Source organism: Phocoena phocoena, chromosome 8 (genome assembly GCF_963924675.1).
Source record: "Phocoena phocoena chromosome 8, mPhoPho1.1, whole genome shotgun sequence".
Classification (NCBI taxonomy): Eukaryota; Metazoa; Chordata; class Mammalia; order Artiodactyla; family Phocoenidae; genus Phocoena; species Phocoena phocoena.
The window spans coordinates 104,197,847-104,219,714 of NC_089226.1; the positions used below are offsets into that span (position 1 = coordinate 104,197,847).

Genomic DNA, 21,868 nt, shown 5'->3' on the forward strand with positions numbered 1-21,868 from the left:
AGATCCCACGTGCCTCGGAGCGGCTGAGCCCATGAGCCATGGCCGCTGAGCCTGCGCGTCAGGAGCCTGTGCTCCGCGGCAGGAGAGGCCACGGCAGTGAGAGGCCCAAAAAAAAAAAAAAAAAAAAATTACCATAGTGTGTGTGTGTGTGTGTGTGTGTGTGTGTGTTTCTATTTCTACTTAGGAAAAAACTAGAGTTATTGTATCTCATTTTAACTTGCATATAATACAGTGAAATGACTGTCTTATGTTTATTGATTTATTTCTTTGTTGAATGTTTGTTCACATTCTTTGCTCACTTTCCCCTTTAGGATCTTAGTGCTTTTCTATTTTATACAAAGTTCTATACTTTGTATAGTAAGTATAGTAAACCTCTTTGTCATTGTTGGCAATTATTCTCTTAGTTTTTTGTTTGTGCAGTATTTTAATTTTGAGTGAGTTTAAAAAAATTTTTTTTTAGAATTTTATTTATTTTTTTATACAGCAGGTTCTTATTAGTTATCCATTTTATACATATTAGTGTATATATGTCAGTGCCAATCTCCCAATTCATCACACCACCACTCCCCCCACCACCACCACTTTCTCCCCTTGGTGTCCATACGTTTGTTCTCTACATCTGTGTCTCTATTTCTGTCCTGCAAACTGGTTCATCTGTACCGTTTTTCTAGGTTCCACATATATGTGTTAATATATGATATTTGTTTTTCTCTTTCTGACTTACTTCACTCTGTATGACAGTCTCTAGGTCCATCCACGTCTCAACAAATGACCCAATTTCGTTCCTTTTTATGGCTGAGTAATACTCCATTGTATATATGTACCACATCTTCTTTATCCATTTGTTTGTTGATGGGCATTTAGGTTGCTTCCATGACCTGGCTATTGTAAATAGTGCTGCAGTGAACATTGGGGTGCATGTGTCTTTTTGAATTATGGTTTTCTCTGGGTATATACCCAGTCATGGGATTGCTGGGTCATATGGTAAATCTAATTTTAGTTTTTTAAGGAAGCTCCATACTGTTCTCCATAGTGTCTGTATCAATTTACATTCCCATCAGCAGTGCAAGAGGGTTCCCTTTTCTCCACACCCTCTCCAGCATTTGTTGTTTGTAGATTTTCTGATGATGCCCATTCTGACTGGTGTGCAGTGATACCTCATTGTAGTTTTGATTTGCATTTCTCTAATCATTAGTGATGTTGAGGAGCTTTTCATGTCCTTCTTGGCCATCTGTATGTCTTCTTTGGAGAAATGTCTATGTAGGTCTTCTGCCCATTTTTTGATTGGGTTGTTTGCTTTTTTGATATTGAGCTGCATGAGTTGCTTGTATGTTTTGGAGATTAATCCTTTGTCAGTTGCTTCATTTGCAAATATTTTCTCCCATTCTGAGGGTTGTCTTTTTGTCTTGTTTATGGTTTCCTTTGCTGTGCAAAAACCTTTAAGTTTCATTAGGTCCCATTTGTTTATTTTTGTTTTTATTTCCATTACTCTAGGAGGTGGATCAAAAAATATCTTGCTGTGATTTATGTCACAGAGTGTTCTGCCTATGTTCTCCTCTGAGAGTTTGATGGTGTCTGGCCTTACATTTAGGTCTTTAATACATTTTGAGTTTATTTTTGTGTATGGTGTTAGGGAGTGTTCTAATTTCATTCTTTTACATGTAGCTATCCAGTTTTCCCAGCACCACTTATTGAAGAGGCTGTCTTTTCTCCACTGTATATTCTTGCCTCCTTTATCAAAGGTAAGGTGACCATATGTGCGTGGGTTTATCTCTGGGCTTTCTATCCTGTTCCATTGATCTATGTTTCTGTTTTTGTGCCAGTACCATATTGTCTTGATTAGTGTAGCTTTGTAGTATAGTCTGAAGTCAGGGAGTCTGATTCCTCCAGTTCCATTTTTTTCCCTCAAGGGAAAAAATGCTTTGGCTATTCGCGGTCTTTTGTGTCTCCATACAAATTTTAAGATGATTTGTTCCAGTTCCATAAAAAATGCCATTGGTAATTTGATAGGGATTGCATTGAATCTGTAGATTGCCTTGGGTAGTATAGTCATTTTCACAATATTGATTCTTCCAATCCAAGAACATGGTATATCTGTCCATCTGTTGGTATCATCTTTAATTTCTTTCATCAGTGTCTTATAGTTTTCTGCATACAGGTCTTTTGTCTCCCTAGGTAGGTTTATTCCTAGGTATTTTATTCTTTTTGTTGCATTGGTAAATGGGAGTGTTTCCTTAATTTCTCTTTCAGATTTTTCATCATTAGTGTATAGGAATGCAAGAGATTTCTGTGCATTAATTTTGTATCCTGCAACTTTACCAAATTCATTGATTAGCTCTAGTAGTTTTCTGGTGGCTTCTTTAGGATTCTCTATGTATAGTTTCACGTCATCTGCAAACAGTGACAGTTTTACGTCTTCTTTTCCAATCTGAATTCCTTTTATTTCTTTTTCTTCTCTGATTGCCATGGCTAGGACTTCCAAAACTATGTTGAAAAGTAGTGGTGAGTGTGGACATCCTTGTCTTGTTCCTGCTCTTAGAGGAAATGCTTTCAGTTTTTCACCATTGAGAATGATGTTTGCTGTGGGTTTGTCGTATATGGCCTTTATTATGTTGAGGTAGGTTCCCTTTATGCCCACTTTCTGGAGAGTTTTTGTCATAAATGGGTGTTGAATTTTGTCAAAATCTTCTTCTGCATCTATTGAGATGATCATATGGTTTTTATTCTTCAATTTGTTAATATGGTGTATCACATAGATTGATTTGCGTATATTGAAGAATCCTTGCATCCCTGGGATAAATCCCACTTAATCATCGTGTATGATCCTTTTAATGTGTTGTTGGATTCTGTTTGCTAGTATTTTGTTGAGGATTTTTGCATCTATATTCATCAGTGATGTTGGTCTGTAACTTTCTTTTTTTGTAGTATCTTTGTCTGGTTTTGATAGCAGGGTGATGGTGGCCTCATAGAATGAGTTTGGGAGTGTTCCTTCCTCTGCAATTTTTTGGAAGAGTTTAAGAAGGATGGGTGTTAGCTCTTCTCTAAATGTTTGATAGAATCCACCTGTGAAGCCATCTGGTCCTGGACTTTTGTTTGTTGGAAGATTTTTAATCACAGTTTCAATTTCATTACTTGTGATTGGTCTGTCATTATTTCCTATTTCTTCCTGGTTCAGTCTTGGAAGGTTATACCTTTCTAAGAATTTGTCCATTTCTTCCAGGTTGTCCATTTTATTGGCATAGAGTTGCTTGTAGTAGTCTCTTAGGATGCTTTGTATTTCTGCGGTGTCCATTGTAACTTCTCCTTTTCCATTTCTAATTTTATTGATTTGAGTCCTCTCCCTCTTCTTCTTGATGAGTCTGGCTAAAGGTTTATCAATTTTGTTTATCTTCTCAAAGAATCAGCTTTTAGTTTTATTGATCTTTGCTATTGTTTTCTTTGTTTCTATTTCATTTATTTCTGCTCTGATCTTTATGATTTCTTTCCTTCTACTAACTTTGGGTTTTGTTTGTTCTTCTTTCTCTAGTTCCTTTAGGTGTAACGTTAGATTGTTTATTTGAGATTTTTCTTGTTTCTTGAGGTAGGCTTGTATTGCTATGAACTTCCCTCTTAGAACTGCTTTTGCTACATCCCACAGGTTTTGGATCATCGTGTTTTTGTTGTAATTTGTCGCTAGGTAGTTTCTGATTTCCTCTTTGATTTCTTCAGTGATCTCTTGGTTATTTAGTAACGTATTGTTTAGCCTCCATGTGTTTGTGTTTTTTACGTTGTTTTCCGTGTAATTGATTTCTAATCTCATAGTATTGTGGTCAGAAAAGATGCTTGATATGATTTCAATTTTCTTAAATTTACTGAGGCTTGATTTGTGACCCAAGATGTCATCTATCCTGGAGAATGTTCCGTATGCACTTGAGAAGCAAGTGTAATCTGCTGTGTTTGGATGGAATGTCCTATAAATAGCAATTAAATCTATCTGGTCTGTTGTGTCATTTACAGTTTGTGTTTCCTTATGGATTTTCTGTTTGGATGATCTGTCCATTGGTATAAGTGAGGTTTTAATGTCCCCCTCTATTATTGTGTTACTGTTGATTTCCTCTTTTATAGCTGTTAGCAGTTGCCTTATGTACTGAGGTGCTCCTATGTTGGGTGCATATATATTTATAATTGTTATATCTTCTTCTTGGATTGATCCCTTGATCATTATGTAGTGTGCTTCCTTGTCTCTTGTAACATTCTTTATTTTAAAGTCTATTTTATCTGATATGAGTATTGCTACTCCAGCTTTCTTTTGATTTCCATTTGCATGGAATATCTTTTTCCATCCCCTCACTTTCAGTCTGTATGTGTCCTTAGGTCTGAAGTGGGTCTCTTGTAGATAGCATATATATGGGTCTTGTTTTTGTATCCATTCAGCAAGCCTGTGTCTTTTGGTTGGAGCATTTAATCCATTCACGTTTAAGGTAATTATCGATATGTATGTTTCTTAATTGTTATGTGTTTGTTTTTGTAGGTCCTTTCCTTGTCTTGTGTTTCCCACTTAGAGAAGTTCCTTTAGCATTTGTTGTAGAGCTGGTTTGGTGGTGCTGAGTTCTCTTAGCTTTTGCTTGTCTGTAGAGCTTTTGATTTCTCCATTGAATTTGAATGAGATCCTTGCTGGGTAGAGTAATCTTGGTTGTAGGTTCTTCCCTTTCATCACTTTAAGTATATCATGCCTCTCCCTTCTGGCTTGTAGAGTTTCTGCTGAGAAATCAGCTGTTAACCTTATGGGAGTTCCCTTGTATGTTACTTGTCATTTTTCCCTTGTTGCTTTCAGTAATTTTTCTTTGTCTTTAATTTTTGTCAGTTTGATTACTATGTGTCTCAGTGTGTTTCTCCTTAGGTTTATCCTGCCTGGGACCCTCTGTGCTTCCTGGACTTGGGTGGCTATTTCCTTTCCCATGTTAGGGAAGTTTTCGACTATAATGTCTTCAAATATTTTCTCGGGTTCTTTCTCTCTTCTCCTTCTGGGACCCCTATAATGCGAATGTTTTTGCATTTAATGTTGTCCCAGAGGTCTCTTAGGCTGTCTTCATTTCTTTTCATTCTTTTTTCTTTACTCTGTTCCACAGCAGTGAATTCCACCATTCTGTCTTCCAGGTCACTTATCTGTTCTTCTGCCTCAGTTATTCTGCTATTGATTCCTTCTAGTGTATTTTTCATTACAGTTATTGTATTGTTCATCTCTGTTTGTTCTTTAATTCTTCTAGGTGTTTGTTCTTTAATTCTTCTAGGTCTTTGTTAAACATTTATTGCATCTTCTTGATGTTTTTCTCCATTCTTTTTCCAAGGTCCTAGATCATCTTTACTATTATTATTCTGAATTCTTTTTCTGGGAGGTTTCCTATCTCCACTTCATTTAGTTGTTTTTCTGGGGTTTTATCTCGTTCCTTCATCTGGTACATAGCCCTCTGCCTTTTCATCTTGTCTATCTTTCCGTGAATGTGGTTTTTGTTCCACAGGCTTCAGGATTGTAGTTTTTCTTGCTTCTGCTGTCTGCCCTCTGGTGGATGAGGCTATCTAAGAGGCTTGTGCAAGTTTCCTGATGGGAGGGACTGGTGGTGGGTAGAGCTGGGTGTTGGTCTGGTGGGCAGAGCTCAGTAAAACGTTAATCTGCTTGTCTGCTGATGGGTGGGGCTGGGTTCCCTCCCTGTTGGTTGTTTGGCCTGAGGTGACCCAACACTGGAGCCCACCCGGGCTCTTTACTGGGGCTAATGGCAGACTCTGGGAGGGCTCACACCAAGGAGTACCTCCCAGAACCGCTCCCAGTGTCCTTGTCCTCACAGTGAGCCACAGCCATCCCCCGCCTCTGCAGGAGACCCTCCAACACCAGCAGGTAGGTCTGGTTCAGTCTCCCCTGGGGTCACTGCTCCTTCCCCTGGGTCCTGATGTGCACACTACTTTGTGTGTGCCCTCCAAGAGTGGAGTCTCTGTTTCCCCCAGTCCTGTTGAAGTCCTGCAATCAAATCCCGCTAGCCTTCAAAGTCTGATTCTCTAGGAATTCCTCCTCCCGTTGCTGGACCCCCAGGTTGGGAAGCCCGACATGGGCTCAGAACCTTCACTCCAGTTTGTGCGTCACCCACCCAGCAGTTATGGGATTTGATTGTATTGTGATTGTGCCCCTCCTACCGTCTCACTGCAGCTTCTCCTTTGTCTTTGGATGTGGGGTATCTTTTTTGGTGAGTTTCAGTGTCTTCCTGTCGATGATTGTTCAGCAGTTAGTTGTGATTCCTGTGCTCTCGCAAGAGGGAGTGAGCGCATGTCCTTCTACTCCACCATCTTGAACCAATATAACATTTTTTTCTTCTTTTAGCTTATGTATATCGTTGGAAATAGATTAAACTACTTATGATCAGACTTGTTACAAAGAATCCCCCCTTAGCATACTTGATAATTGGCAATCTTCATAAACGCAGATTCTACATAGGTTAAGTCTGAAAGTTTTTAAAGTTGAGGTATAATTGACATGTTACATTATATTAGTTTCAGGTATACAACATAATGATTCAATATTTGTGTATATTGCAAAATGATCACCACAATTAGTCTAATTAACATCTGTCATCATATATACTTACAATTTTTTTTCTTGTTGAGAACTCTTGAGATCTACTCTTTTAGCAACTTGCAAATACGTGATACAAAAAAGGTAGTTGCCGTGCTGTACATTATACTCCCGTGACTTATTTATTTTATAACTAAATCCTTTGACATAATCTCATTGGCCTTTGATTACTTCCTTGCTTTCTGGCCCAACAAGATACCCATCTCATCTTGTACAGTTCTACTTTAGGCCCAGAATCAGCCATTTCTCCTTTTTAGTGAGCACTGGTATTTAGAGAACACATTCTGAGTACCAGGAGTGTTTGTTGCTTCTTAGTTTTTAATTACCATTTTAACAGGTGTGAGGTGGTATCTCATTGTGGTTTTGATTTGCATCTCCCTGATGATTAGTGATGTTGAGCATTTTTTCATGTACCTGTCCATCATCTGTATGCCTTTTTATGGAAAATGCCTATTCAGATCCTCTGCCTAATTTTTAATTGGGTTGTTTGTTTGCTATTGAGTTGTATGATTTCTTTATATTTTTTGGTTATTAGCTCCTTACCAGATATATGATTTGCAGATTTTTTCTTCCTTTTCATTTTGTTGATGGTTTCATTTGCTGTGAAGAAGCTTTTTAGTTTGATGTAGGTTCCACTTATTTATTTTTACTTTTGTTACCTTTGCTTTCAGTGTCAAGTTAAAAATATCATCACCAAACCCCATGTCAAGGAGGTTACCACTTATGTTTTCTTCTAGGAGTTTTATGGTTTCAGGTCTTATAGTCAAGTTTTTAATCTATTTTGAGTTAATTTTTGTGTATGGTGTAGGATAGTGTTCTAGTTTCATCCTTTTGCAGAGTATTTACATTTTTAATTTGAAAATAATTTTTGATTTATAGAAGAGTTGTAAAAACAGTACACAGAGTTCTTATATACTGTCCACCCAGATTCCTCTGCAGTAAATATTTTAACATCTGTAACATCTGTAACAGGCTTGGTTTTTATTGATTGCTTTTTTATATGAGTTATATTTTCCTTTTTCTTTGCATGTATATTAAATATTTATTTTCTACTGGATAATGTGATCTATATTCTGTTCTACCTCTGAAGAGTGTTGATTTTTGTTCTAGCAGACAGTTCTAGCAAACTAATCACCCTAACCTTGTGTAGGCTTTTAAAATACATTTTAAAGGGTAGATCTATAGAAAGCCAAGTCATTTTCAAACCCCTCTAACTTGATACCACATAACCTCCAACTGTATCTTCTCTGTGAATCTTGTTGAGACTTGGTTTTAGGCTTTTTTAGGGTGGATCAGACCTTCTTCTTGAATGTGTTTTTTACTACTAAAATATTACCTTTTTGCCATCTCAGCTGGACACCATCAGTTTTATCAAGTTCTCTCCATTCTGGCTGGGCCTGAAGGCCAACATTTCCCACCATTGCTTCACCACTAATTTCTTGTTCCATTTTCAACTCCATTGCAACTGCTCTCTGGGAAATCTTATATAGTCTCACCGCTGTATGCATAGCCCAGCCCTTGGCCAAAGGCTCATGGGGAACTTCCATACAGACTTTTGGTACCCACTTCTGCACAGTTCCCTCCTCTCCAGTGCCCTGCCTTGCAGATTCCAGGTACTTTCACAACCCTGAGCTCTATTCGCTGTCTCCTCAGCTTAATGGAACCACTGTGCTCTGCTTGGGCTCCAGCTCTGTCCTCCATGGGCAGGAAAATTTCCCCAGGCAGACATCCAGGGCAATCATAGGGTCATGTCATGAGTTTCCCTTCTCTCAGGGATCACAGCTTGTGCTATTTATTGCTCAATGCCTGAAAATAATTGCCTAGTATATTTTATCCAGTTTTATAGTAGTTTTTGGTGGGAGGGCTTATTTGGTACCAGTTATTTCATCACTGCAAAAAGGAGAAGTCCCAATATATGGTTTTGATGTATGTTCACATTGCCACAAGATTGAAGTTTTTCTATCTACTTTTTCTTTAACAGTTGAAGAGCTATGTCAATAAGTAGTTTGATATTGATATTATATCGTTCTTTCCCCCTTATCTCCACCCCATCTCAGCAAAAAGGTGCAAATGTAAACTCATTTTCAAAGATCATGCTGGTTTATTTAGTAGTTCTTTCAGCAAGGCCTTAAGGAATATAAACATATTAAGTTTCTCATTCTTTAATGGTAGTTTGGTTCTCTTAAAAGTCCAGAGACAAAGTGAATTTTCTTCAGATCTTTGAAGATAGTACTCAGTTATCCTCTGGCATCTAGCATTGTTGATGAGAAGTCTAACTCATGTTTCTTTTGGCTAATTTGATTCTCTTTTGTAGCTTTTAGGGTTTTCTCTTTATCCTTGTTATTCTGGGTTTCATTGTGGTGTGTTTAGCTGTGTGGCTCAGTCATTTTTTATTATGAGTTTTTTTAATTTTAATTTTTTTAGTGTTTTTGTCTTTTAGAAATCTGTTCTTAATGTCTTTTATCTTTTCCTTCTTTTAATTGATATATAATTCACATGTCATAAAATATACCATTTTAAAGCATATAATTCAGTGGTTTTAAGTATATTCACAAAGTTGTACAACTATCATCGCTATTTATAACATTACATTTTCATCACCCACAAAAGAAACCCTGTACCCATTAGCAGTCACTCCCCTTACCCCTACCCCCTGTCCTTTGGCAAACACTAATCTACTTTCTGTCTTTATGGATTTGCCTGTTCTAGACATTTCATATAAACAAAATAATACACTATGTGGCCTTTTGTGTCTGGCTTCTTTCACTAAGCATAATGTTTCCAAGATTCATTTATGTTAGTATGTAGCATGTAACAGTACTTCATTCCTTTCTCTGGCTGAATAATATTCCATATTTTGTTAATCTGTTCATCATTTGTTGGACATTTGGGTTGTTTCCACTTTTTCCTACTATGAATCATGCTTCTATGGACATTCAAGTACTACTTTTTCTTTTAAATATGCTCTTTTACAGTGTCTAATCTACCATCCATAGGGTTTTCATTTCAAACACTGTATCTTCAATCTCTAAGATTTCTAATAGGGTTTTTGGCTGTTACTTTCTGTTTAATTGATGGCAGTGTATTCTTGTTTCATGGCTTCTTTTTATATTTGAGGGTATAAAATACAGAGCACTTATTTTTAAAGTTCTTTTCAGATTGTTTTATTAACTCTATTTCCTCAGGTATACATTTTGTTGGTTGATATGTGTCCTATCTTTCATGGTATTGGTCTTCACTGGTTGGTAATTTTTAGTTAAGAGCTAATTGTCCATGACCCTTTTGTCCTGAACACATCCTGCATTGACAGCCTTCCAGTAGGAGGTTCTCTGGGTTGCTGAGCCATAATCTGCAGGACACGTATCTTGGATTAAACTTTGCTTGAGTGGAAAGATAAAAGGCTCTTGTATCTTAATAGAATATATAGTTCTGAGTCTTATCCGTACTTATATTACATGGCTCTAAGGCCCTCATCCTGCATCACTGATGCTGCTACTAGCATCACTTGGCTTTTAACCAACCCTCAGGTAGGCAGGTGGCATCCCTTTGGCTTTTGTTCATGTTTTGGTCCCTTGCTTATACCTCCTATGTGTGGCCTCTGTGGCTCTTGCTCTTAAACCTGTTGGTGTTGCAGTATTAGCTCCATTTTTTTTTCCATTCCATGCCTCAAACATGGGGCATCTTTGGTCCTTACTTACCATTGTGGATTCTCTCTCTCTTTTTCCTTTCTGAAGATTAGGGAAGAATACCTCTCTATTTCTGGTCTATAAAGATTTCTCTCTTCTTTTTTTCTCACTATGACTATGTTTTGTTTTGTTTTAATTTTTATTCATTCATTTATTTATTTATTTGGCTGTGTCATGCGGCATGTGGGATACTAGTTCCCCGACCAGGGATCAAACCCGCACCTCCTCCATTGGAAACGTGGAGTCTTAACCACTGGACCACAAGGGAAGTCCCTATGACTATGTTTTATTAAAATTTAAAAATACTTGTTTTATCATTTTATGTGTTTGAATGGGAAGATGAAATTTCAATATATGCTTGACTTATCTTGAAACAGAAGGCTTTTTATTTAGTTCTACTGTTTTACCTTTTCACATTTAACTCTAGTCAATCCATCTGGATTTGTTTTTGTGTGTGTGTGTGTGTGTATGGAGTGAGTTAATTGAAATTAATTTCCCCCAAATAACTACTCATTTAAAAAAATCATTATTAAGATTTCTATAGAATTCCAAGTTATTGACAAACCTTTTTCTCATGTATCTACATGTTCTCCCTATTTTTCACTGTATTACTACTTTATAGGATTGAGGAACAATTTTTTCTTATTTCACAGAAAGGTAATTGAATTATAGAAAAAGGGGGTCACCCTAGGTGACCTGTGAGTCTGTCAGTGGTAAATCTGAAGATTGATGTAAGTCATCCTGGTTTAGTGCCAACTTCATTAAACTTCAGTGTAGCATAACCTTGCTGCCATATTATCTCAAGCTTTGTGACTGAATTATATTTGAAAAACAAACTAATGGCAAGAAGAATATTACCCATTAAGATTGATATCTAGAACTTGACCTTCTTTGAGATGGTTAAAGCTTTATTAGATAGATATATGGTATGAATGTTTTAGAAGAAAGCTGTGCTATTATTTTAGGATATATGTTATTGTTATTAAAATTTTTAAGTTGAATTCTTTTATAATATCAACATTGTCAACTTCATTTATAAGGTAGAACGTTCAGAGACTGAGATATATATTTTTATTCATATTTAGTTCTCCATTCTAATACTACTATAGAGGGGAAATAAGGGATGGCATTTTATAAAATGGGAGATTTGGGATTTTTTCCCTTTATAATATTAGTGCCAGGGTACAGAAAGAAAGAAGGATGGTGCATACTTTGAGGTTCTATTTGTTGATGATGATCCAGGACTCACTGATGCTTTGTGTAAAGAGTTCTGAATCAACATATGTAAATATACGAAGTGGTTAATTGACAATTAAATTAGCAAGAGTTTGCTTCTCTTGGGTAAAAAAAGGCATTAGGCATTAGGTAAATGCCTGAGAGGGTCATTCTTGAATTTTTCTGTTTTAAGTTCTGAATTAGCTCACTTACTGGATTTGTGTTATTAAATAATGAATTGATTTATTTAAAAATATAAGAATATCAGTTAGAGCTATCAACTCTGAAGATTTGTGGCATTGGATATGTCCTTGTGGAAATTAAGTGAAAATACAAATTGATTTAGCAAATTTTCAATTTGTGTAAAATTGAAAACGTGATTAAATGTCTTATCCCCATAAAGTAATTCTAAATGTTTAAGCAATTTGCTGATGCATAGCCATCTCCAGTCATATTTAAAATTTTGCAGATAATCTTTTCATCAGGGAAGAGACTTCTTGGCTTATCATTTTAATAACTCCAGAAACTCTGGTGCTTATGCAAACTGCTTGTTCTATTCTGCCACCATCTCTTCTCACACAGAAATACAGTCTATACTGCCTGGACTCTCTGCAGAGCTGAGCTGGACTTCAGAGGAAACCAGTTATTCTCAGGACGTGTCAGGGGTAGCACCCTTCCAGATGATTTTTGAGGCAAGTTTTGCTGTGGTTCTATAAATTAATGATGTTTTGATTCTTATTTTTCTACAAATGTAATAACAGGAAAGAAAAGCCTAGGTCTGTTATAGTTCAAAGTTGAAATGAAATAAGGCATTGGTCGCCAAACTTCCGTGTGCCGATTTTAAATCACCTGGGAGGGAGCTTTCAAAATACTGATGTTTGTGTCCCACTTCAAGAGGTTGTGATTTAATTGGTCTAGGGTGCTGGATTAGTCTGCTTAGGCTGCCATTAAAAAAAAATGCCACAGGTTGGGTGGCGTAAACAACAGAAACTTATTTTCTCATACTTCTGGAAGCTAGAAGTCCAAGATCAAGATACCTTGTCACTGTTCACATGACCTTTCCTCTGTATGTATGTGGAGAGAGAGCCTTCTGGTGTCTTTTCCTCTTCTTACAAGGACACCAGTCCTATCAGATTAGGGCGCCCCCCTTATGACCTCATTTAACCTTAATGACATTCTTAAGGCCCTGTCTCCAAATATAGTCACATGGAGGCTAGGGCTGCAACAGATGAATTTTGGGGGACACAATCCAGTCCGTAAGATGTGTGGCCTGGGCTTTGGGATATTTTTAAAATCCCAGATGATTCCTAATGTGCAGGTAAATTTGAGAACCACTGAAGTAAACCATTATTTGAATTTGGATCTCCTGAAAAAGAAAATAAAAATGGATTCCCAGTGCAGATCCTATTTAGATACATTTTTATTAGGTTGGTTTAAAGATTTTTATTGATTTTTTTGTAGCCCAGATTTATGAGAGTGACAATTGAGTTCTCCATTCCCTTTAACAATTCTCGGATCCCCTATCTTGCTTCCTTTGAACTGGTAGAGACAAAGAATTAGAGTACTTTAAATGTTCTCCCAAAAAGCACTTGGGAGGCCTTTCTCCATGTTGGAACAATTATATCCTTCTTCTAAAAGGAAATGACTATGGTATTGGGACAAAAGATGTCCGTGGCTGTGCCATATCTTGTTTAGGGGAACGAAGGGTAAACAATCTGGAGCAATTAATGGTTAGTCAGCTCTAAAACTATTAATGTCAAGTAGCAATAAAAAAGCTGATTTCAGTGAGCCAAGGAAAGCAGTTCTAGAAAAGGAAATCATGTGTTTTAGCCAGTCTGAACAAACAATGGTAATTCTTATACCTAACGTATATATTATTTAAGCCTCCTGACAACTCTATGAAATGGATAGGACAAGGATTATCATCACCCCATTTTACAGATACAAGAAAACTGAAATTCAGAGAATTTGACTGACTTTCCCAAGGTCATACCAAAGTTAAGGACAGAATTAGAATCTGAATCAAAGTCTTACTCATATTGATCAGTGCTGTTTCAATATTCATTCCTTTACTCAGAAACCTGTATTTGTTCACGACAGCTTCACTGTGCTAGACAGAGTCCCAAGACACGTCACTTGATCCCAAGGAACTTGGAATCTAAAGGAAAAGATAGATAAGTAAACAACTAATTACAATGCAGTGTAATATATATCAGGATACAGGTATGCACTGATGCTGAGGTAGCTTAGAGGAACGATACCTAACCCAATGGGAAGTTGTCAAGGTCTAGAGGTCTTTGATGAGACTGAAAAACAGATTTTCTGGGTATAAGAAGTTCAGAGACTTGAAAGAACAAAAATTTATCATCAGAGTGATAAAGTTTCTTTCTTTTTTTGTTTTGTTTTTCCTTATTGAAAGAGCAGTGTTTCCCTCAGGAAAATCAAAGTGTGCATTTAGAGTACAGATAATTGACTTAATCAAGGTAGCCACTATTAACATCTTGGCGCATATTTTTTCACATAAGAGTGGGACATTTTAGTTTAAGCCTTCCAGAGCAATACAGTTCCAATCTATGGCCGTGGAAGTAGGTGGCTGGAAATGAGTGGAGGTCAAGGTCGTTGGAGTTGAGGAGGTCAGAGAATTATGAGACCAAATTGTTGCTTAGACTGGTCATCTGTTTGTATGTGGAAGTCAGCCAAGATGATGGCAGGACAGAGGATGATGGCAGTGCAGAGGAGAACTGTGAGCTTAGTGCCCAGTAATCAGTTGGTGATAGGTGGGGTGAGGTAAGAGCAGTATAACCTAAGAGGAGCAAGGATTTCCTGAAAGTATTTGCTCTGTTACATCTCATTGTCTCTGATACTGTGCAGCTATTTAAAATATTTTTAAAATTTATTTATTTATTCTTTATTTTTGGTTGCGTTGAGTCTTTGTTACTGCGTGTGGGCTTTCTCTAGTTGCTGGAGCGGGGGCTACTCTTTGTTGCGGTGCACAGGCTTCTCATTGCATTGGCTTCTCTTGTTGCAGAGCATGGGCTCTAGGCGCATGGGCTTCAGTAGTTGTGGTTTTTGGGCTCAGTAGTTGTGGCGCACGGGCTTAGTTTCTCCGCGGCATGTGGAATCTTCCCGGACCAGGGCTCGACCCATGTCCCCTGCATTGGCAGGCAGATTCTTAACCACTGCGCCACCAGGGAAGTCCCTATTTAAAAGATTTTTGAATGAAGAGAATGAGAAGAGAAAAAGGGGAGGTTGTGAAAGATTTCATCATACACGTATATCTCAACTGGGAAGAAGGGTCAAGTGGCAAGGTTTATAGCAAAGGCTAGTGAATGGAGACCTCCATGAAAAAGTGGTAATAAATGATCCACTGCTTTGGGCATGTGAGGAGAGCTAATTCCAGGGAAGACTGAGGAAAACTTCATTTAAGAGAGATGCTGGTTTTGTGTTTATGCTCAGTCAGTCCTGCATCTTGGAGTCCATTAGGCTAGATAACATGTCTTTCCAAAAACAATTTGATTTTGCAAGATCTTCTTGATGAATTTATCCATTTTTGTATTTATTTTTGCCACGATACAAAATGATAAAATGGGTAGAGATATACATACATACATACAAACCTATCTATCTATCTTTGCATTTCTCTATTTCTCTATTATCTATCATCTATCTACTTACCTATTTAAGCAAAGAGAGAGAGAGACAGAGACACTGACTTTCTTTTAGAAAGTCATATAGAGCCCATAACCACATAAGTTCATATTTGAAAATATAAAACAGCTCCCATATTGTATCATATGATTAGACTTGTATTTAAAGGCTGAAACATGTGATTCAATAGTAGTTTCCGCTGCCCAGGGCTGGCAGCATATGTTTTTTCCTAACAACATGTAAGTAAATTCACTGCTTCTGAAGGTGTGTCAGGCCTGGGGTACTGGGTTTCTAACACCCAACTGTAAAAGGCTGTAAAAGACTGTGTAGTGTCTCTTTCTTTCTTTCTTCCTTCCTTCCTTCCTTCCTTCCTTTCCTTCCTTCCTTCCTTCCTTCCTTCCTTCCTTCCTTCCTTCCTTCCTTCTTTCTTTCTTTCTTTCTTTCTTTCTTTCTTTCTTTCTTTCTTTCTTTCTTTCTTTCTTTCTTTCTTTCTTTCTTTCCTTCTTTCTTTCTTTCTCTCTCTCTCTCTTTCTCTCTCTCTCTCTCAATAATTTATGAGTAGATCTTAAAAGGAGCTATTTGCTTTGTGTTAAGTATCCTCCACTGACCTGACATTATGTCACTTTATCTTCTCAGTCTGGATTAGATGCCAATTGTTCTTGTGTATTTCTTTAGCATCTCTTATATATTTAAATCATAAAGCTTCTTCACATTGTCATATAAATTATTTATTTTGTCTTTCTCTTCTTCTTAAGTGTAAACTCTTCAAATTCAGAGATTGTTTTATTTATCTCTGTAAGCCTAAGTACATGATAAGCTACATTAAGTGTTTTATCAGTGAATAAATACACATACATATTCAGTAGTCATGTTTAAGCATTGCCCATCAGGCTCCATAAAAAATAATGATAGATTACGTAGTATCTGATTCAGATAGCTATGTGTACAGAAAATGAACATTCTTGGAAAGGCAGCATTTCATAGTGAAATGTGGGCTCTGGAGTCAGATCTAGGTTTGAATCCCAGTTCTGCCACTTAATTAGCTATGTGTGACCTTGGACAAATTAATTCGCTTATTTAGTCATTATCCTCATCCATAAAGTGGGGGTATTTCCTACTTGTATATAAACTGCTTGGCATGTAGCAGGTGTTCTGTAAATGGTAGTTCCCATCCTTACTAATTGTAGACCCTCTCTGGTAGCTGCTCAAGGAACTTTCACTTACTTGGTTGCCTTACTGCTAGATATAATTAAGCCCTTTCTGTGATATACCCTATAATCACTAAAGCTACAAAAGTTTGAAACTGTTCCAAGAAGTTGTTTTGGAAGTGTTAAGTATAGGAAATGCTTTCAAGAGACCATTGCTTTTCTACTATTTGAACATTTTATAATAAAAATTTTTAAAAGAAGGATGTGACTATGGTATGTATGCTGCAATTACTGTTTAATTACTGCTGTTTACATGTGTGAATAATCCTAGATTTGTTTCCAGAATTTTTTAATAATCCCCATCCACTTTTCTAATACTTTCAAATATTTTTATAATAGTTTTTCTAATTATCCCCACCCATTGCACAGTTCTTTTTTTTTTTTTTAAACGACAGTAATCATTTATTATGTCTCACAATTTCTGTGGGTCAGGAATTGGGGTGCTAAATTTTGGTTCAGGGTCTCCCATAAAGTTGCAGGCAGATGTCAGCTGGGGCTGCCATTGCACAGTTCTTGATCTCTTTTTCAGTGTACTTATAAAGAGTATTATATTTCTTTTTATTTTTTAAATTTTTATTTATTTATATTGTGGTATGCGGGCCTCTCACTGTTGTGGCCTCTCCCATTGCGGAGCACAGGCTCCGGACGCGCAGGCTCAGCGGCCATGGCTCACGGGCCCAGCCGCTCCGCGGCATGTGGGATCCTCCCGGACCGGGGCACGAACCCGTGTCTCCTGCATCGGCAGGCAGACTCTCAACCACTGCGCCACCAGGGAAGCCCATAAAGAGTATTATTCTTCATTAGATATTTACATGTTTCTTCTTTATTGTGTTATGAGATTTTTGGGGTCTGGGACCTTTTTTCTCCTTTAATATACACCTAGTACATGGCTCTGTATTTTCTGAGCCATTAATAAGAACTTACTGGTTGGACTTCCCTGCTGGTGCAGTGGTTAAGAATCCGCCTGCCAGTGCAGGGAACACAGGTTTGAGCCCTCATCTGGGAAGATCCCACATGCTGCAGAGCAACTAAGCCCGTGCGGCACAACTACTGAGCCTGCACACCTAGAGCCTGTGCTCCTCAACAAGAGAAGCCACCACAATAAGAAGCCCGCGCACCACAATGAAGAGGAGACCCCGCTCGCTGCAACTAGAGAAAGCCCGTGCGCAGCAGTGAAGACCCAACGCAGCCAAAAATAAAAAATTATATAAATAAATAAATTTATTAAAAAAAGAAAAGAAAAAGAACTTACTTACTGATTTCTGACTCTATTTCTTCTTCATTGACTTCTCCATTTTTTCGGAAACGCATTTTAACTTCGGTTTTAGGGACACTATATTAAATATAGTATAGGAAAGTGGTTAATACTAAAGCTTTGGAGCCAGATCAGGCACACCTTGGCAAAGTTGTTTAACCTCTTTGAAATTCATTTTTTTTAATCCATAAAATGTAGGTTATATATACCTAATATGGTTTCTGTGAGGGGTAAATGAGGTAATATAAGTAAAATATTTAGTACCATTCCTGGAATAGAGAAAGCCCTCATTAAGTGATAAATCTTATTATATTTGTATGGAGGTATCGGGGTATATTGGAAAGAGCATGGACAATTGTTGTTAGATAGACTTAGGGTCAAATTCTGGCTCTATTACTGAACATCTTAGGCAAGTTGCATAACTTCTCTGAGCCTCATTTTTTGGTTGTTTTTTTTTTGCCGCGCTGCAGGGCTTGCAGGGCCTGAAGGGATCTTATTTCCCCGGCCAGGGATTGAACATGTGCCCTTGGCAGTGAAACCTCGGAGTCCTAACCCCTGGACCTCAAGGGAATTCTGAGCCTCATTTTTTTTAATCTATAAAGAGGGGATTGTAATACCTGACTTGAGGATTGTTGTAGATATAGCACCTGCACATTGCTTGCCACATAGTAGGCATTCATCAAGTGGTATCTATTATTGTTACCATGTCTAACATATATTTTCAGATTATTCTTTGGTCTTTAAAACAGTTTTGTGAGGTTGAAAGGCTAAGTTTTATGCCTGTTTTGCAGATTAGGAAATAAGGTCCGGAGAAGTTAAGTGATTTTTTTTCATGATTACTGCAGTAATTTTTATAGAGCCAGTATTAGAACACAGGTCTTCTGACTTCTGAGCTTTCTGCTTTGCAGCTTTTCCTTAAATACAAATGTTTGGATGAATGGATTAAGGTTTAAAAATAGGTTCTTTTTAGTGCCTGTTCCTTTGACTCCACTCAGATTCTTAATACAGATTGACCCACATTAGAATAGTAAAGATAGAGTTACTCTTCTCAGCTCCAATCTAAATTACTTTTAAATTTGTTCCAAAAGGTGGTTTTGAGATTGTGGGTTTCACTTTGGTATTTGTTCACGTCTCCTGAAGTTCCATGAAATTAGGTACCTTAGCCCAAGAAGTGATGGCTATTAGATTACTTTTGGTGTTCAGTTTTCAGACCCAAAGATGTTTCCCCTTGGATGTCTGAAAAGCTTTCTGAGGTGTAGTTACTTTTATAAGAAGAAATACCATAATTTAATTCACTTGTGCTCTTGGGTTTGTGTATGTGCAGTGGATGTTTTTGTTATGTTGTTACAGGTTCATGAAAAGCCCAGAACTTTGATGACAGATAGCCTGGTTATAAAGAATTTTTTACGCAAAGTCATCACTGTGCTCCCCAAGGTAAGCTGTTCTTTTGCACAATAACGATTCTCTTGTTTAAGTCATATGTTTTTAAAAGACCTCTACTCTGTAGGGCGTGGAAGGATCTGATTGGTCCTCTTTCTTTTAATTACAATGATTAAAAGTTTTAATATTGAATTGATTTGGTTCCTGTATCCCTAAGGCAGGCTTGATGTTGGTCATGTGACATAGTTGAGAGCCCTTGGATATAGAGAGAACTTTCTTTTGGGTTCTTATTTTCACTGCCTTACTGTTTTATTGTATCACTTTGGATACGTCGTTTCCCTCTTCTGCGCTTCATTTTTCTTTTAAACCTGGATGATAAACTTTGCTGATTATCTCCTTTTTTTCTAAAGTGACTATAAGAGCAACTAAGGAAATTTTGATAAAATACTTTGAACTCTGGAAAGCTAAAATTTTTATTATTACCTGTAGTTTGATATGTTCATAAAGTTGCACACAAGTATGCTATATAACTTCCCCTTTTTTTCTGGCATGTTTCCTACTTTTTCTGTCTTAAGCAGGATTCAGTACTTAATTGTTTGCCAGTCATTCTTCCAAGTGCTCTCCACGTACTCACTCATTCAACCCTGCCAACACCCCTTGTGAAGTAGGTTTTATCATCATTCCCATTTTATAGCCAAGGAAATATGGTACAGAGGTTAAATCACTTGCAGGGCCAGGATTTGAAATGAGGCAGTCTGGCTCTAGAGTTCCTTATTACCCATTATATTATATAGAAAAAAAATAGAGGTTGAAGGTATAAAATATTTAGAACAGTGAAGTAAATTGGAAGGAGGACATAAGAGATGGGGATAGGGGAAGAAAAAACAAAGAAAAAAGCATGGAATATTCCATATATGAAAACAATGGAAACAATAGAGAGAAAAATTGATAATTCATTTAAGAAGGGGAGAAGAGATACATTAGGAGAACAGCAGAGGACAAAAGGGTAGTATTTCCTCATAATTTGTGACTACTTGGAATTGTAATGTAGAACGCAATGTATTTAAGATGCAGAATTTGAACACAGACAAGTGTTAAGTATGTTTAGGGAAAGTGCAATGGAAAAAAAAAGGTGATACAAAGAATATCTTCTCCTTTAGGAATTGAGTATGGAAAATTTTAATCCCTATTCTGGTTCATGTTAAATATCACACCCCATTTATTTTGCAGATTAGATTTAATTTTAGTGTAAAGGTGAATGGAATCCTCTCCATGGAGATCTTTGGGTAAGTCCTTAATCCATGGCTTAAGTTTATGCAGTGGCTCTACAATTTTTCTCAGTCATTATTGTTCTATTATTTCCAGTGGGTTCACAGTTTGATTTCTTGACTCGAAGTCACTTTGAAACTAATTTTCTGAGACCCCGCCCCCCACATTTTCTTATTGTAGATTAGTTCTTTTTTTAATAAATTTATTTATATTACTTTTGGCTGTGTTGGGTCTTTGTTGCTGCATGTAGGCTTTCTCTAGCTGTGGCGAGTGGGGGCTACTCTTCGTGGCGGTGTGCAGGCTTCTCATTGCGGTGGCTTTTCTAGTTGAGGAGCACGGGCTCTAGGCGCCTGGGCTTCAGTAGTTGTGGCACACGAGCTCAGTAGTTGTGGCTCGCGGGCTCTGGAGCTCAGGCTCAGTAGTTGTGGCGCACAGGCCTAGTTGCTCCGTGGCATGTGGGGTCTTCCTGGACCAGGGCTTGAACCCGTGTCTCCTGCATTGGCAGGAGGACTCCCAACCACTGTGCCACCAGGGAAGCCCTCTAGATTAGTTTTTAACGAGTAAGTAGATTAAACCTTTCATGACTTTCCCTTTCACTAGGATGAGAAAACTTAAAAATAGACATTTTCCCCTTGGTTAATTGGTTACTAAATTTCAGTAATTTCTGGGGTTGGTACTCATGGGCCAAAATTTGTAAGAGACAGAGATTGGTTTTAGAATCTTTGAGATATGGCTTAGCTTTTCTTTGCTTTGCAGGGCAGAGAATGAACCTACTTTGAACCTGTCAAATGGAATTGCGCTTGTCGTAAACCATCAGCATTATGTGAGGTGAAGGGGAAAGCATTGTTGTCCCTCTCCATGTTTTACTCTCTTACTATGAGTATGAATGTGGGCAGAAATTGAAAATGGTCTCAGTTGTCAATTCTTAGTGCCAAGTGTCAGATTCTCTGTAAGAAAATTGAAAGTAAAAATTTTAAGCTATCTGTATTGAAAATGATGATTATTCCTGGCTCCTTGAATATATTCTAATTGACCTGAGGACATGCATGTTCCTTCTCCTCTCCATGCCTTAATTTCTTCTGTAAATGAAACAAAACAAACTCTGCTAACTCCAATCCCATTTAGACATGAGAAGAGAGGAATGACTTTAGAGATACTATGACTGCAAAGGAATTCTTTGTATATTATTGCTTGTGTATTAGCATTTTGCATAGGTTTAGAAATCATCTTTCTTCCCACCTCTACCTTTTTCAGACTGCAAAGAAATCCATGGAGGAGGTGGAAAATAAATGGAGTAGAACCCTGTGCTTTGCCTTCCTGTACTATCCAGTTACCACAGAACCCAAAGTGAACATGAATTATAGCAAGAAAATGCCTAACTTATGTTTAAGTCCAGCGAATCTATTCTTTATTCAATAGTTTCTGCTTCCACTTATATGCCCTGGATCAACACTGGTAGTCATAGGATCTTAAGGCTTGAAGAGACTGCCTATGGTTTTTCAGTCTGTTTTCTTACTTTTGACCAAAATTACCTCTCACATTAGACTGTTTTATTCTTTAATATCTGCAGGACACAAAACCCCCACCCCACATCTTTATTTAGTAA

General features: G+C 37.4%; 1 protein-coding gene across 1 annotated transcript in view; it reads left to right on the forward strand.

The window, feature by feature from the left end:
- TOP6BL (TOP6B like initiator of meiotic double strand breaks) overlaps nt 1–21,868 on the forward strand; it is a 106,425-nt gene that overhangs the window by 44,963 nt on the left and 39,594 nt on the right. The window contains exons 3-5 of the mRNA XM_065882723.1: nt 12,085–12,194; nt 18,964–19,047; nt 20,224–20,279. Coding sequence (XP_065738795.1) covers nt 12,183–12,194; nt 18,964–19,047; nt 20,224–20,279 — 152 coding nt within the window. The 5' untranslated portion in view covers nt 12,085–12,182. The remainder of the gene's footprint in view (nt 1–12,084; nt 12,195–18,963; nt 19,048–20,223; nt 20,280–21,868) is intronic.